Source organism: Doryrhamphus excisus, chromosome 20 (genome assembly GCF_030265055.1).
Source record: "Doryrhamphus excisus isolate RoL2022-K1 chromosome 20, RoL_Dexc_1.0, whole genome shotgun sequence".
In the NCBI taxonomy this organism is placed as follows: domain Eukaryota; kingdom Metazoa; phylum Chordata; class Actinopteri; order Syngnathiformes; family Syngnathidae; genus Doryrhamphus; species Doryrhamphus excisus.
Genome location: NC_080485.1, coordinates 7,356,635 through 7,375,221, shown reverse-complemented (window position 1 = coordinate 7,375,221; position 18,587 = coordinate 7,356,635). Strand labels below are relative to the sequence as shown.

Below are 18,587 nucleotides of genomic sequence, written 5' to 3'. Positions count from 1 at the left end.
TCCAGCAACATGTGTTATCGTGACAGGCCAACTGACCTTACATCAGGGGTCTCAAACTCAATTTACCTGGGGGCCACTGGAGCTCGGGTCTGGGTGACACTGGGCCGCATCAGGTTTTCCAAAAAAAAACAAAACGCATTTATTAAAAACAGAAAAATGAATAAACTTTGCTTTGGTTCCGATTTTGTACAAGAAAAGCTCTGATAAAACATTCCACTTTTCTCAAATATCTTATTTTTTATTTTTCTACACAAAATAAGATGAAAAATAAATAAATCAAGAATAAAGAAAATCAATCAATCAGTAATAAATAAATATAATAATAATAAAACGGCAAATAATTAAAAGTTAAGAAACCACATATAGTTGGTGGGTAGACAAATTATTTTTTTCAATTTAAAATTAACAAAGCATTATTAGAGCCCTGTAGACATGACAAAACACGACTATAGTCACATTTATACTCTTTATACTTACAACATATTGCGCAACTGCAGGGTCTTGAGACACATGCTAACTCGCAAATGAGAGAGCTAGCGACCTAAACGGTAGCCTTCAAGTTATTTCCTTTAAACTTAAATAGCCAAAAACTTACCACTTCCACACGGATAGGGAGGATAACTATTAACAGTTATTTAACCTTTAACATGAACATTAATCAAACGTAATAATTTCTTCTGGGTACATGATACCATACAGCATCCATATCATTTGGCCCGCGGGCCGCATGTTTGAGACCCCTGCCTTACATGAAGTGCTAATCTGATCAATCTACTTCCTTATTATTTAATTTTTTTTGTTTATAAGTCATTTAGTCTCATAATCATACAAAAGACTCCCTAAACACAAGCCATCCTTTGGGGATGAGCTGTCCAGAGCTACTGTAGCGCTTAAAAAGACCACATTGATTTTACACAGCAGGCCAATCAAGCTTTACATCAACTTTAAATGTCCCTAAATGTTTCCAATCAATATTGCGACCACTGGCAATTTTAGCATTAAAAAGACAATTTAGAAAATAGCCCAGGATATAAACAAATGATTGTTTTTGTCATGTGAAAAATGTCAGACTTGCTGTCTGGTGTCTTTCCCTAACAAACCACGCTGGAGGTTGGCTAAGTGCGAGGTCCACCGCAAGACTCCCACTCTCCAATCCCACTGTATGTACTGTATGAGCCCAAGAACCACATCCTGGGGAGGGGAACTGCAATCGACAGCAATGCCTCCTTGAACTGGAAAAATTGGTTACACACTCTGAACTTTTCACTGACGACTGTGCTCCACTAAAAATATTACAATCGCCGCTTTCATTGAAGGCCAAACTGTGGAGAGTGCAGAGACATTTCAAAGGGAAACAACAGGAAAAAAAATCAGCAGGCCGCTGATCATGGAATGTAATGGGAGAGATGTCCGTCCTTGATGTGAGTGCCAAGGTGAGAAGCTACACCAGCATTTCCCAGAATACACTGGGGAGTTTGGGATCAAATGAGCACTGACCAAAAGATTGTTGTCTGTAATATGAATGGACAGGAAAGAACTTGAGGGGCTTATGGTATTGGCAAGTTCGTAACATGACATAGGCTGTATGTACTTCCAACAGGAAAAAGAACCACTCTAACCAAACCACATGATTTCTCACTGCGGTCAATTGAATTTGCCACATTCTTCTTTAAAACCCAAATACAGTATGTACTGTACAAAAAATATGTCAACGTATCATGCATTATGATGTGGATTATATAATAAAACAGTTTGATGTTGTTCAATAATTTACATAAATGGCGCCATAGTAGCTCACTTTGTAAAGACTTGACTTGAAAACCAAAAGGTCCCGTTTAAAATCCCAGTGGGACAAAAAAAAAGACCCACTATGGACCACACCTGCCAACCTTGAAGAAATGTTATGAGTACTCCACCCACCCCAGCACCCCCACTCGCCCACCTGCAGCCACTATGAAAGGCTAAAAATAAAATAAAATGTCATATACCGACTTAGAGCAAACAATAGCACACAATATAAAGTAAATATTCACTCTTAATGTACAACGTAGTGGTTAAACTTACTTATTTGTTCATATAAAATATACAGAACAATGAACAACTCTGTGTCCATATCCTTCTCTCCACCTTGGAGCAGTATTACCCGAAGCACTGTCCATGCATTGGATGGTGATGACGTGTTCAAGTACACTATGTAATTCAGGCTCCGAGTGTTAGGCCAGTCGGCTTTCAGACGCAAATGAACGCAGCAAAATACACAAGTAGTGAGGGGAACAGGCATAATCAAGGGTCAAAATGCGTGCCTCGCTATATAGCTTTTTCTCCAAAAGAGAAATCTTGTGAGTCCAAAAAAATGCCTTGAACAAGGCACTAAACCCTCCACTGCTCAAGCATTGAGTACGGATGGGTGTATTCCAGTGTGTGCATGCGGTACATGTTTGTAAAATATTTTTTAAAATGCAGTGTAAAATCAAATTTCCTCTTGAGGTTTGATTTAAATGTCTGTGTAGACATTGCGAGCGTGGCCTCAGCTTTCCTGATGCACCCAAAGCCTCTCCTTGGCAGTAATGTTTTAAATTAGTTCCAGTCTTTTGACTGCACAGTAATGTTGAGGTTTTCAACAACAACACTGTCTGGCTCAGGTGATTGGTTAGCTGGAAGAACTTTTTTTTTTTTTTATAAAACAGGCTAAAAACACAGCCTCACCCCCTGTCATGAACATCATATTTAAAGTGAGAGCACTGTTTGGCAACAGCGGATTTTGCAGAATCTTCTGCCAGGCGCCTGGAAGAGGAAATATAGTATAAACAATACTCACTGTGGTTGGGTTCAGTTTTCCATAGTGCACTGCAGCATCCTCTGGACGGCTTACGCACACCACGTAGCGCTCAGGAAACACACGCAATTCTGAAGGAAGGCAAGCAAAGAAGCAACGCAAATCACACTAGTAAATAACTTGGGCTCAGCGTCAGCGTCAGACAAGAAAGATTGTGGTGGAGGTTTGTCAGGACAAACCAAAAGTAGTTACTTTCAAATAGAAAATGACGGTGTATGTATATAGTCGTACAGCTTTACGAGCATGAAATCTTACCTCTCGGGAGTGCTATGTTCCATCATTTAAAAGGAAACGCTAATGCCACAGCTACATTAGATTTAGTACTTTCAGTGTGAAATAAATCAATTTTAATGTCCTCCATTCATTTGAGATGAAGTCATTTGGACGTATCCGCTGAAGTCGGCAAGATTTATCCATTTGTCTCTGCTGGTTAATAGTCTAATTTAAAAATGACAACATGTTATGTCTTCCATTTAACACGGGCGTATAGTGGGATGCAGTCAAAATAACATGAATCTAAATTCTGGCGGTTTTATGGTCTTATTAAAAGTTAAAAACTTGTCAGAATTAGTTGTTCGGTTGACAAAAAACTCACTTTTGCTTATAATCACATCGGTGTAAAAAGCGTTTAACGGTTGTCTAAAATGGCAAAAATTGACCACAATGTATAACCCACAGTGGGCCCAGATGAACAACCTATGACCCCAGAGACTGACTCTAATTTGATGTGGAACAGACCTGCTGAGAAAGCCATCATCTCAGTCAGTCTGCAGCAGGTCAGTACTGTCTTTAAACATCCCTGCCCAGAGGGAGCAGATATTAACTTTACTGACAGGAAGAGAGCCGTGTTTGGTCCCATGAAAAGGTGGCTAAGGGTCACAGACACGAGATGAGCCATGGAGATATATTTCCACTGCACTCATAGACAATCTCGCGAACTCGCCCACTCTCTATAGCGTCTCACGGGAACCACTTACCGTCTGCCTGCTCTCAACAACACCCCATGCAGGTAGGGACAGGACATAAAAATAAGTGAGGGGGAAAAATACCAACACGCTTTGCTCTTTCTGTGGGAAATTTGGCTGAGCATGAGTGACTGAAATGTCTATTTCTGATTCATTTAAGTGGGTAATGATTCACGAAAACATATGGGTTACATACCACCGGGAAGCTGCTTCACAATACATCGGAGGTTAAAGTGACGCTTCAGAAAATTGGCAACCAAGTTGAAGTTTTTTCCTGCAAATAAAAAAAATGACACTTAGCACAGTCAATTTAGACAGACAGCACTAAGAACAGGGGGAACTTTGAGGCTTTTATGAGTTCATTTCTGCAGGGTTCCTAATTTCCACTGGTAGCTCAGCCCTTGGACATTGTCTTATACTGATAAAAATGTCAAAATAAAAAAAAAAAATCAAAAATCTAAATAAAATCAAATCCCATACTTTCTGTACTTTGCATATACAGTAAACCTCGGATATATCGGACTCGGATATATCGGAAATTCGCTCACAACGGACAGATAAAAAAGAACCGATTTTTCTGTAATGCATTTCCAATAAAAATTCATTACATATATCGGATTTTTATAACGGATTTCGCCTATTTCGGACAAAATCTCCAGTCCCGTTCCAATGCATTTCCATTAAATTTCCCTCGCATATATCGGATGGCCGCATCGTTATGCTAATCTTGTTGATGTCACTGGCTATTGTCTTTCTCCTGGCTCCAGATTTAGGACAAATATAAAAGTGAGTGACGTCAATAATACTAGCACAGCAGTGAATGAGATCTTAACCTCACTATTGGAAATAACGTAGGCCTGACGGGCGTAACAGGGCCTAGCTTAATTAACAATTTGTTATGCTCAGAGTCCAATAAAGTTAAATACTCATTACCTTACGTCTCTTTTCATTGCCCAGTCCAGGTACATTGGAAACATAGTCAAGGAAGTGCCTTTTTATAACGGATAAAATCCGATTTACGCATATACCGGATATAAATCCAATATATGCGTAAAACGGACATTTTCCGGTATACGCATATAACGGATTTTGCTTATATCGGACAAAACCAGTGGGAACAATTGAATCCGATATATCCAAGGTTTACTGTACTTGCATAGGAACCCTGTATCTGTGACTGACAGGACGTAACTGACCTAAACCAAATGAGCAGCACAGAAAATAAATAAATGGATGAATGCTACAGTAGGTCATCCAATGAAATTGAGCACCCATATCACATTTTGGACAGGCACTCTTCACAACCATTTGGAAAAAATAGTTCCATCCCTTTGAGAGACTTGCAGAAACAATACAATAAGCCTGCTCAACTCTCACAACGACACTTTTGAGTTATTATGGCATTTGCGATCTTTCTTTGTTCAGCAGGTTGTGTGCTAGCCTTGATTTGGATCACTGATACAACTATAATATTTACTCAATTCAATTTCAAGTCAGAAAACCTCTTCTCTTCGAGTTCAAATCATTTTGTTGGTCAGGTGTGTAAGGGAAGAAGATAAAGATTGTCCAAAATCAATGCGGGTGATGGCAAGCTAACAACTCCTACAGCTGCATTATTTCAAGACTGAATTTTCCCAGAGCATGTGAATGATACGTGTGTTTCGGTCCACAAGTCTCAAAAAAATAACAATAAACCTACAGGATAGGGAAAAGAGGACACAATATCTCATTTGTAGATGAACCTATTTTAATAGCTCTAGAACAGGGGTAGGAAAAAGTCTCGACTTGCAGGCTACATTGGGTTAAAAAAATTGGCATGAGGGGGCCGTCTATATAGGTGATATAGGTTATATCAAGCAAAACGACATACTTGATCACGGTACAACGAAACAAATACCCAACAAATCCACAGCAAGTTAACGCATCACATGAATCAACAACTAAGCGCTAAACTTAACACATTAACTCAAAACTGTTATTTCCAAATGCCCGCAAGGCATGCTGGGTTGTCAAGCTGTAATCTATATAGGTGATATAGGTTATATCAAGCAAAACAACATGCTTGATCACGGTACAACGAAAAACAAATACCCAACAAATCCACAGCAAGTTCACGCATCACATGAATCAACAACTAAGCGCTAAACTTCACACATTAACTTAAAACTGTTAATTTCAAATGTCCGCAAGGCATGCTGGGTTGTCAAGCAGTAACAGCAATATAAGCTATAAAAAATAAAACCTTGGATATGTTAACTCTTCCTTGTTTACTTGTTCTGATGTTTACTTGTTCTGATGACCTCTACATATTTTGCAATCGAGCAAAAATGGGACAAACATGGCAAAATGTTGGGAGAAAGAATACCACAACCTACCCACAAGCTGTTGTTTTTTTTATGCCAGGGTTTTTGCGCATAGATATTTGTTTGTATGCCCACATGGCGCCGTAGGAAGGTTACTTTTGTGTGTCATGTGTGTTGTTGATTGGATAGCTTTTTTGTACAAGCTACACCTTATGTCCGCCTCTATTGGTGACTCAAGTGTGCCACAATAGCACTGCAAGTCAGGTTGCTGGTAACACTTAGTTAAAGGTTTAAAAAAAAAAGAAAGGAATTTGGAAATGACTGACAGGCTTCATGTGGCCCATGGGCCGCAATTTGCCTATCGATGCTGTACAAGGTATACAAAAAATATGCTCCTGATTTCAGTTTTACGACCAGTTGCAAAATTGCAAGAATTTACATTTTGCACTGTTGACGACCACAGGGGAAGATGCAGTTTTTAAAAATATGATAACCAATCAAACTCTTTTGTTGTCATATAACATGACCTCCCAGGTTGGCGTGAGCTTAGAAACCTTTTCTTGGGCCTCAGCGCCATTTCTCATGGAATGTTACTCACGGTATGCAAGATGCACCGAGTAGACATGGTGGCCTGTTGCCTAATCTGGTAGGAATTTGTTGACTGAAAGCATGGGTCTGGCTAACACGCCATAAAGTGGTTTCTTTGTAAACTGAACTCAACATTTCTGGATGGCTCAGCATGTCAGTTCATCCTTTGGAACATCCAAGGTACTTCAGTGTTGTTTTTCCTTGTTTTGTCTACAAAGTTGACTTCTTAGTCGTTTTTTTTCTATTTGTATATTCATATTGTAGTTAGAAAGTGAAAACTACAGACATGTAACAGATAAGTTACTTAGCACAGGATATGACAATATACATAGAATATTGACAAATCCATAATAATAATAATAATAATAAGAGCAGTGTACTGTAAATTGGTTTCTCGAACTGTACATAGGACATTTATTTGCAAATTTCCCCACTGAGGGACGAATAAAGGCATATCTTATTTACCTACACCTCCCAGAGGATAGCCTTAATTGGAAGCACGAGATAAACGGAGATTATTTTCAACATTTTTTAACTCAAACTGTGATTAATTGAACAGAGGAGATGAAAAAGCGTGTGCAGGCAGGATGGAACGGGTGGATAAAAGTGTCAGGCGTGATGTGTAATACAAGAGTTTTAGCTAAAATGAAAGGAAAAGTATACAAAACTGTGGTGAGACCAGCCATGTTGTTTGGTCTAGAGACAGTGCCACTGAGGAAAAGACCTGTAGGTAGCAGAACTGTAGGTGGCAGGGATGAGGATGCTGAGGTTCTTATTGGGAGTGACCAGGATGGATAAGATCAGGAACAAGTACATCAGAGGGACAATACTTGTTAGAGGCTTCAGATAAAGTCAGAGAGGCCAGACTGAGATGATTTGGAGATAGTGAATATATTGGTAAAAGGATGTTGCATTTAGAGCTGCCTGGTAGGAGGTGTAGAGGAAGACCAAAGAGGAGGTTTATGGATGTAGTGAAGGAGGACATGAGGGCAGTTGGTGTGAGAGAGACAGATGCAAAATTGCAAGAATTTACATTTTGGATTGAAGCGATTGATTTGCTGTGGAGACCTCTGAAGGGAAAAGCCAAAAGAGAAAAAGGATTAATTGAACAGAGGCATTGATTGGAGCATTATTGGTATCCATAATTAGACACTTGACATTAGATGTAAACTCTCGAGCTAATATTGCTTTCATTTTAATCAAATGACTTCAGTCAGTCAGCAAAACATAGTACTATAGAAATAGGGATCTACTAATTACTGTGAAAAAAGTTGATCTAAAATTGGAAGAAAAAAAAAGGTCAACATGGTGTTTAGCATGTTGTCAACAAACTGTGGCCTGGCTCACACAAGCGTGAAGATGCATGTGTGACTGAATGAATTTCCTTTCTCAGTTATCTGATGTCATCTCAACTCTTGCACAAAGCATCTAATTATCCGCCTAAAAAAAAAAGCAGTCTTTTTGGGGGAATAATGGCATGCAATTACACAGATAGCAGGACACAAACCTGCCACAATTGTACAGTTAAGCCCTCTGGCTCGTGATTAACGACAGCGCCTTTGCTTTTTTATATTTCTTCATGTTGTATTTGTGGCAGGATTCAAACAGTATAGCGATATCATGAAGACTGACATTAGTTCTTTGTGCACATAGCATCTTGGTTCTTCCTCAGCCCTCATTTATAACTGTCAAACAATTTTACAATTTTTTTAAGATTTGAATTATGAATGAGTTTTTCAGTTTTTCACTATGAGAGTTATTGCTGCTGATATTGTTCATAAAATCACATACACTAGTGTACTTTCCTGTAAAGCTCCCTAAGACAAAATGATAACTGTACATAAATAATGCGAGTCAGCTCCTAAAATATTAATAAGATTGATTTTCAGTTGAAAAAACAAATAGACCCTCATACAGAAAGACCAATTAAAAAGACCATCCATATGCTTTTGTTTTCCCATATGACAGGCTGCATCTTTGCATCTCCTCGTGGAATGCTTTTGATCCCTTCAAAGCTTTTAGGTGCCTAAAGCTAAACATTTGGACAGCTCAGTCAAGAGTTATGAACATACGGTACCTTAATAAACTGTCAAATCCACAATGTGACTTCTTTGTTCAATAAAATTACATTTGCAAAAAAAAAAAAAAAAATTAAACACAACAGGAGAAAAAAATAATAAGGGAATTGACTATGAACTGAGTAATAAAATAAAATTGTGATAAGACGAGAGCTGTGCTTCAGCCTGTGTCTGACATTCCTTATCCCTGTTTCTCTGGCATTTGGGCATGTCGTGCAAGCAATTCCACCCAAACTGTCAGTCAAAAAGCATGTGGAGCTTTTGAGGTGGTTGATACAATGGCACATACCAGAATGACACCCAATACAGTAGAGGGGCTAAAGTACATAATTAGCATGTACATGTCACTCATGAATACAACGGTCAATTTCTCAGTATAAATATTTTCCTTTGACATCCATTTAGTTCTTTTATAATGTCAACTTGGACGCTACAATGGTTGGGAATTTAACACACTTTGTTCACACACCAATGACACAGATGCAGTTGGGGGTTTGGCTTTGAAAGACATTGATGTCAATTGACTACAAGTCCTGGTATGGTCCCTCAGGGTATTCTTTGAACTGTGTTTTGCAGTCATCTTCATTTCCTTGGTTATTTATAGGACTTTTGGGCTTAAGTCTAGAGGCTGGAAAGTCATCAGGTGATAGTTACGAACACACAGAAACATAAATCCCTAAACACCAATGCTTTTCTGAACACATGTTTGGGATCACTGTCCATGATGCTGATCATGATTAATATTTATCAAGCAAAAACCCTTTCCGTTTGGACACTTGGCTATTTCTCTTTTTGTAATGGCCACCTACATGGGTGACCATTCTGGAAATGTATCCAAGTGCAATGCAGATTCATATTTCTGGATACTTTCCCTTGCCCATCCATCCAATCTCTATGCCGCTTATCCTCACAAGGGTCGCGGGTATGCTGGAGCCTATCCCAGCTGTGGGTGGGAGGCAGGGTACACCCTGGACTGGAGTTTCCCTTGCCCATAAAAAGCAATGGAAAGGGCGGAAGCAAGTATCTTTCATTGCACATTCATGGCTTCCTATGTCTTTAGAAGCTTTGATTTAATCCTTTAGTTTCATGTTTAGCTCTCCAACTATTCTCATCGAGTTCCCTGGTGGGTAGACTTTGCCAATTCCCAGGACAAGTTTGACGAGGATGTCTGGACACAGATTTGGGAACCAGGGAAACAGCATGGCCCGAGACATCAGCTGTTCCTCCAACTTCATAACGCTCTGCACAGCACAAAGTTGCTCTTGGCCCTCTGCCCAGGTTCTCGCATGGTAAGCTTACATTCATGTTTCTCTCCCACAAACATTTTCCCGATGCCTCTGCTTGACAATGTGAGGTCCCGTTATGTGGCAATTGTAGCCCACAATGGTATAGAGCACAAAAAAGCAGAACATTGACTTTAATCTTTCATTTATACTTGATTCAATACACAATAAATGTTTTTTAATTGCTTTGAAATCTTGTGGGTTTGCTGGAGCCTATTCCAGCTGTCTTTGGGCAAGACTCAGGGTACACCCTGGACTGCTCAGCAGCCAATCGTAGGGCCCTTACAGAACCACATCTCTGAAGATGCCATGGTGTAACATACCACAGGACAAATACGGAAAAGTCTGCTGGTGCCAAGGCTTGGAAAATCTACTTGACTCACATAGACACACAAAACAAGCACACATCCCTGCAGCTTTCACCGCTTCCTTGAAAAACAATGAGAGGAAAGAAAAGTCAACAAACCAAAAGGCAAACAGACTGATGAGGGCAATAAAGTGAAACGGACATAAGACAGAGCCACTCAGACTGGGGTCAAAGGCGAGGATGGGATCAGACTTCATTCGCTTTATTCATATCCTGATACATTTGAACATGGGCATACTTTACACTAAACTACATCATCCGCATTCCTGGCAGAACCGGATATGGCTCATGCTAAAATCCATTCTGTGGCTCTCATGTGGTACAACCTTTGCATAGAATATGAAGCTTTTTGAAGGTTTAATATGAAGGTTTGTTCATATCGCAGTGTTCCATGGCTTGTCGGTGGTACAATCAGAGTGATCATTTTCCATCCGCCTGTGTAGACACATCTTGTGCTCTACATAAAACACACTTTAAATAGCAGGTATCCTGCACTTTCACCAATGACTGTTGGCCAATTTTGTTGGCCAATGGCATAAATGATTGGAGATAGGATTGCACCACCAAAGAGCCTGACCAAACATTAGTTTAAGATCAACACACCCAAAAGTGCTGAGATGGTGGCAACAACAACATGGGTACTAGGAAGAAACTTCAGTGAACTTTAACATTTTCCCAGTAACAAAATGTCATGTAAACATGACACGGATGTTGAGTGAAATTTGGTTAACACAGCCTAATATCTGCCAGAGAAAAACAATCTATTAGCCACGTAAATGCTTAACTGGGTTTCTGAGAGGATTTCTTAGAAGAGCAAATGTGCATGACGATAGTTCTGAAACTTGGCAAAGTATAGTCATAGTAGCAGTGCCAAGGGATGGAAGAAAAGATCACTTGCAAGGAAGCAATCATGTACATAAAGCAGTTGAAGCCAATGCTTGAATAGGATTTGAACTGAAAACAAATCAAGTCAGTGTGATTTTCTTCCTATGGGTGAAGAAAACTATTACACTCTGTGTAAACACTATTTTTTTTAAGTCATTACTGTCATGAACATGCCATAACATCATGTTGGAAATCTCAAAATCCTGTGCTCTCCTTTATGACCAGAAGTTGAATCAGCAAGACATCAGTGCTCAGCTTTGAAGTGGACCGCCTCCCACTGTCCACGAGCGTGGGTGAAGACTTAGGACTAGAAGTAAGTAAGAGATGGAGGTGTGAAAGATGAGAGAACATGAGGAAGTTACCCATATGAAAGTGGGGGCTTTCCTGGAAGGACATCACCCTGTGTGTAACTATGGCTGTAGCAGTGCACTGTGCCTTATCATCCAACACAACGACCACCTGAAACAATATTTGCACATGAGTGTTCAATTTAACATTTGGGTGACCCCTACGACGGAGTTACAAAATACGCCACAGCATGTAGCTCAGGCCAGCCCATAATGCAACATGTGACCAAAGTGGTGAGGAGTATTTTGCCACACTAACCAAGTAATCATCAGCAGGAAATCTTCTTCTCGGAAATGTAAGCAGCGGAGATAAATACAGTCACAATACAGATTGTCATATTTAATTAATTTCACAGCATAGTTAGGCACAACTATTTCAAAGTGCTACCACTGTTTATATTATGGGAATTAAGAGACAAGGGAGGAGGATGGATTCATGTTGTGCAAAAGCAGTTTGTGGACTTGAGTTATGCACTGTTGCAATTGAAAACTCAGATCAAGGTCTCATTGGATGAGGCTGTCTCTTCTCGCTGGGTCCAGCGTGGAACTACTATGCTCTGTTTATTAGTCCATATAAATGAACCCTGACACACATGGCATTTCAAGGTTTGGCTGCCAGTGTCAAATAGCAGATAGGCACAATTAGAGTTCAGAGAGTTCACTGTTACTCGTGTTAGTTGTGTTCATTTCATTTCTTTTCAAAGTAATGCAGAGGCTTAAATACGTCTTTGGTCAAATGTGCAATACTACACTGTCTTTCCTTACAACGAAAGGAAAATTTAGCATTTAACCGGTTAACAGAGTTGCAGACAGGGAATGAAAAAGCGATGTTTCCCCCTCACCAAAGATAGAATCAGATAGAAAAGTTGTGAAAAAAGATAAATTTTAGTAATTGCTGAAACAAGAACTTCTGGCCAGGCTGACCACTTAACTTCAGTTCAAGAGAATGTGTTCAGTACACTCGGCCAGAATGTGGTGAACGGTCACATGAATGTGATCTGTGCTAAGGCTCAGGGCCTAATTATATGGGAAAAGAGTGTAGTGTGACAGCAATGGTAGGGATTGTGGTTATGTCCAAAGAAATTGCAGCTGACCTTGTAGAAGAGGTTAAGAACAGAAAGTGAGAAAACCTAAAAGTAGGGACACGAGAGTACAGAGGAGAGGATATGCTTAAAAGTGCATACGTCTGAGTGTGCATGGGAGTGGTTATTAGTGGTGTCACACTGTCCTATCAGAAAAGCGGGGGCCCATACAAGCGGAATTTTAAGAGCCACGGCAACACCACATAGCGCTGGAGAAAGGGGGTTGCTCAGCAGGGGCCAGAGATGGGAGGGTGAGCGGGTAAAAGAGAATGCTAGCGGGAGCGGCGACTCTGATCAAGATCCATTTTGAGCCTAGGCCTTGGAATTCCTTTGTTCCTGTCACAGGTCTCTGTTTCACCCTTGCCTTAATCGTAAGCTGCCATGTGCCCGGTAACATATAGCAGGGCAGGTAACTCTGCCACTGGCATACCTCTCTATTTACAGACGAGTTCCTTGCATAGCAGCCACACACATAAATAGTAGGAGTTGTGATGGCTAAGAGAGGAGACAAGGAAGAAAATAGTAGGAAGCGCTATGTCTTTATTTGCAACATAGAAACAATGGTCGCAGTTGCTCACATTTTAATTGAAAGTTTTTTTCATTTTTTTTATATGATTTTGAGTGGAGTTCAAAACAAAAATTTGAATTTATAGAGAACAACCGCACATCCTCTGCTTTGGTCATTTGTAATACATATTCCAAGAGTAAAGAAATCCGACAGCACTTGTGCTTTTCCTACAATGACCATGGTCAGGCTGCCTTAAGCCCCCTTCATAGGGCTGCCAAGAGGAGTCAGTGGTACACTGTGCAGCACTTGCAAAGCCCTCTCCCACGGCTATTAGTGACCATTCATCTGGGGAGCCTGGGAAAATGCCTTTCCAGCCTGCAGTGGCCATGGGGAAACAGGCTGGCAGGTGTTCCCTCCCCTCTAAGCCCTGGCACCTGTGCAGGAAGAGGAAGTAGTACCCGGTTCTGGTTCTGCCATGGGCTGAATTGCCCTCAGGGTACCACCAGGAGGCTTTGCCACAACCATTTTAACACTGTGTGATTCTGAAACACAAAGTTAATCTTCAGAATGGCTTTACAGGAAGAGATGAGCTTTCCTACATCATCACTTATAGCAGATCAAAGACATCCGGCTGCAAAACACTTGTCGTCAGAGCAAATAACAAGAAATACACTGTTATGCACTTGTTTGTAATCTGTAATTATTCAAAGAAATGCGGATGTGTTAACTTCAGTGAGCCAAGGGGATGGCCAGCCCCGTCCCAGGATCTCATTTTTTTAGGCTTCTAAAAGTCTTACGTGTCCATTATGCTTGTCCAGAGCCAAGATGTTTGGTGGGAAAAGTTCCCTCTGTTCATCTCTCTAAAAACATAAATAAATCACATCACTATGAGATAATGATGGAGTCAAGTAGCCTGGATAAAAAAAAAAAAGAGGGACTATGTTATCCTAAGGGATGGACACGCGATACTATTTAGCTGCAGACATCTCAACAGTAAAGCATCAGGGGTCATTTACATTTCTGTTGAGTATAATGACATGTTTACCAAGCCCAATTAATAAGGATTATTTTGAGTTATAGCGGAGATCTTTATGAATGTAACTCAACTTCACATTCAAACTATCAAGAGTGGCTCAACAGCACCTTTGCTGGTTTCAGCCAAGCAAAGAATTTGTGCCAATTGATGGCACATCGATTATTAGCTCTATCCTCTGTGTTTGGCAATGCTACCCACCATAATTAGCAGGAAAGAACACCATAATTTGAAAACAAAATGTTCCGTCACATAAACTGGACAGAAAATACTTACTACATCCTTACAAATAGACTTGCTCTTTTTCTCCTAGCATGTCACTAATCTCCAGATACCGTGACTCGAAAACACTTGCACTGGAGGTGCCTGTAATGCTAAAAGTTGTTGATGGCTAATTTGATGTGCCAACAGCTGAAGTTGTTACTCTGCCCTTACAGCTGGCATAAGCTCAAACACGACAAGAACAACAACGCTGCTCTCTTGATACAAAACTCCATCCACCCATTATTGGCACAGACCATCACTGCAAATCCACATTTTCCTATATCCACTACAACTACCGTATGTATATACGTAAAGTAGAGTACAGTATATCACATTTGAGCAGTTCTCCTCTGAAAGAATATGGCTATGTGCTGAAAAGAATTTTATGCACAATATTATGTCTCGCAACAGACAATCTGGAAGGACTTCTGTGAGAGGATTTGCAGGTTAGCGTTTGACCTGCTTGCACAATTAATGACCGACCTACCCCGAGGTTAGGTGGATGAAGCTTATGGTCTTTCCTCCCCTTTTTATGGCTCCTGCCTGCCTGCTCTCTTCTCACAGTCTCCACCTTTTACTGTTCAGTCACCTCCCTCACAAGGGACAATGAAAAGACCAAGAATGTCATTACACTCACTTAAGACCTTTTAACAGGACCAGAGAACATGAACTGCATAGTCCCATTCGAGGAGCTGTACCTTTTTATGTTCCGACAAGGGTACATTTGCAGATATGTATGGAGTCATGTTCCACTGGCTACATTCTTTCTGGCAAAGCTACAAGAACCTTAATCATTTTTACATGCATATTTCCCTGCTGACATGCTGGTAGTCCCCTTCACACAATGGAGAGTGTGTGTTTGTGTCTGTGTGTTTGCAGAGCCTCAGCCTGTGATCTCCATCATTAGAGATGTCTGTCTCTCTTCAGTCTGTCATGAGGAATATGAGTTAGTCTTTTCAGTAACTTTACACCGAGAGTCTGTTCACACCTTGCACAGGGGCAGGATCTACAGTAACTCTCCGCACGGCCCCATGGATTCACACTTGTTGTTGCCGGATGAATGCAAACACATTGTGTATCTTTGCAAAAACTTATTGAATGCTGAATACTGGGGGTGTCATAAGATGGCGTGTCCCAAAACTTAGCAAGATTAAAACGTGACAAGTTTCTCAAAAATAAAAAAAAAATCAAGAGAGCTTGGTTGGGACGATAATAAATGAATGAATCAATCACACATTGACATGTGTTTTCCTGAATTCAGTCTGTGCATTGGTTTCAGCACATTGGCACGTTTGTTCCAAAGAGCAACGGTGAGAACAGAGTGAGTCTTTTTGTCAGTCATCCAGTCTCGTTGGGTGGAGGCAGAGTCGGTAGCATACACAGAAGTGCAGAAGTAGAAATAAAAATTAGTAGGTTGCAATATATTGCCATATATTTATTATATATTTTTTCATTGTACGTTTTTAAAAGTAAATATTAAAAACTTGTCTCAATCTTGTGTATTGTCTCCCGACTGAATACACCGTTATATCGAAGCAGAAGGCTGGACTAGTGGAGAGTAGCGTGAGAGGCTGTGATGTAGCCACAGGAGAAACTTTATGGGGCTGACTGCTCTGTAATCCCACTCTCACAATCAAGGCTGCCCTGCTGAGTGAGTCCAGTTAAACTGCCCGTAACTGCTACCTGTGACAACCTTGTTTGCAGTATAACATGCAGCTGTGGGGACGGGGGGGTTTCCTCTGAAGGCGGTGCATCAAAGGTATATGCTTGGGTGGTTGGGAATACACTTAGGTAAATAGGCAGAGCATTCAAATCGGCCCACCCCGCAATTTGAAATACTGTTGAGAAACTGATAAAGGCGCTGATAAAAAGTTACAAAAGGCATTATCTTTTAGAGTGACAGTGAACATGTACTTATATGACGGATTGAATTTCCTCAGACACCATGTGTAAATATCATTTGCAATTGTTGGGGCTGTGGCTCCGACAAATAATGCCAAAATGTGACCTTATTCTTATTATTGTTACCTTATTCACCTTGAATCACAGAGTAGTATGACATAATATTTTAAAGAACATCAGAGCAAATCAGTGACAAAAAACTGACTCTCTCTCTCTCCCTGACTTTTGTATTTAAACTATCTCTATGATCTTGAATATCAAGAAAAAGCCACACAATTTTGCACCATTTACCTTACATAACCCTTTAAGTCTGAAAATAGGAACTGATTTGACTTTTGTCCTCCATAATTCATCATTTTGACAATAATAAGTCTTACAAATGTAAAATGGTTCATTAGGACAGTGATCACTGAGTCAGGGGTAAATAAGTACTGTGGCTTTGTACGGATAAAACAAACACAAAAAAAGGAGCACAACTTGTAGTAATTACCCTAAAATAACAACAAATACCCACAGCAAACACATTAAGACCGCTCTGGTATTTCCTGTAATGAAGAGAAAATACACTAGACAAGCATTGGCTATTTGTCTTGAGTGTAATGTGGGTCATAAAATTGTTACCTTTAATGCTAAATGCGGAAGCAGGTGCCAGCTCCTTTCTGTGTTTTGACTGATTTCTGTGAAGAACGGTTTCGGTGTAGTGCTTGACTCTTTGATCCACAGCATCACGAACCAGGGTTGTAACTTCCTACAAAACAATGACATATTGTTAAATGTACCTAAATCTTATAGGATGACTTGTAGACAGTGCACAACACGTAGGTGAGAAGATTGCAACAATAAAAACAGACACAAGGCACAAAGTCATTTCAGATTGCACACTACTGTTTCCTTTTAAAAGGTCCCAAGCAGTACAGCAGCTATATATTCAACTAACAGACTTAATCACGCACACACCCCTCTCATTGTGTCTGTACCTTGATATAGCTTGTAGTAAACCAGCTGGCGTCGTCTTGGCCGCCCAGGGGCAGGACGTGGAGATCCACCAGCACAGCAAAGTTCCCACACTGTAACACAATGAGGAAGGACAGCCACAGGTTGCTGAGGGGGTATTGAGCTCACAGACAACAAAGGGAATCAGAGTGTGGGTGATTGACAGCGAAACAAACCCCAAATGACCCCCTATGTACTCAAACATCACCCCGGGCCTTTCACAGCAGTCCTCCCTAGTCTCTTTCTAAGCGTCTCTCAACCAACCTCAACAAAACCAAAAAAATTACAGCAATGTGTGTCTCCTTGTGTGTCCCCGCTCTCAGCATAAAATGCTGAGTTCCTCTTTTACAGGCTTTGTAATTCAGTCACTATATCGAATACCTCCAATTTGAAACAAATCCAAAAAATGCGCCCTGTAAATGAGAAGTTAATCTAATGACAGGGGATTAAACGCCACGGAGGACTCTCTATGTTCCTGAGTGTTGTAGAGAGCTAAGGACAGGGATGCTGAGTGGATTCCTGAAGCCCTACATCATTGTGTCAATGGCAATAAGCCACAAGGGACAGGGAAGCCAGAAATGACGCGGCTGGTTAACTGGCTGCTACATCTTTCTCAAGCTGGTCTGATTATGGTTTACACATGAGTGCAAAATCTACCTACTGCAGAGAAAAAAATGGCTGTGGGTCTCATGTGAACCTCCCTTTTCCCTGGACAAGCCAGTCATGGACCGAGACCACCCTTAACATAAAACAGAGAATAACAAGGACTGCCCGAAAACTGTGACGCATCAAAATGGAACAAAATGAATAAAATAGAGAAAAAACAATATTTACAGACCAAAACAGATTTCAAGCACATTGTGTAGAATGGGAAACGGATGTGCATCACCAGAAGACATTATTCATTGAAGAAAATGGGACACTCAAAGCTATGTTCCTCGCCAGAACCATTTATTGAGCTGAAGTAACAGACTGAATGGCTAAGCCGGTCCTAAGGGACTTTCCTAAGGCCTTGTACTCAGTATGATGGGAGTGCAGCAATGAATTCATTAAGGTTCAATATCAGCACGAATCATACATACTCGTTTTACTTATTTTGTACTGTGAAAGGATCGATCAAGTGATTATACTCCAAGAGCGAACAATAGTCAGT

The 18,587-nt window shown here is 40.5% G+C and overlaps 1 protein-coding gene across 1 annotated transcript in view; it reads right to left on the bottom strand.

Moving 5' to 3' along the window:
• Positions 1 to 18,587, bottom strand: part of slx4ip (SLX4 interacting protein) — a 36,144-nt gene that overhangs the window by 10,619 nt on the left and 6,938 nt on the right. The window contains exons 2-5 of the mRNA XM_058058917.1: positions 17,419 to 17,508; positions 17,063 to 17,189; positions 3,998 to 4,075; positions 2,819 to 2,907 (exon numbers count right to left, since the gene is read on the bottom strand). Coding sequence (XP_057914900.1) covers positions 2,819 to 2,907; positions 3,998 to 4,075; positions 17,063 to 17,189; positions 17,419 to 17,508 — 384 coding nt within the window. The remainder of the gene's footprint in view (positions 1 to 2,818; positions 2,908 to 3,997; positions 4,076 to 17,062; positions 17,190 to 17,418; positions 17,509 to 18,587) is intronic.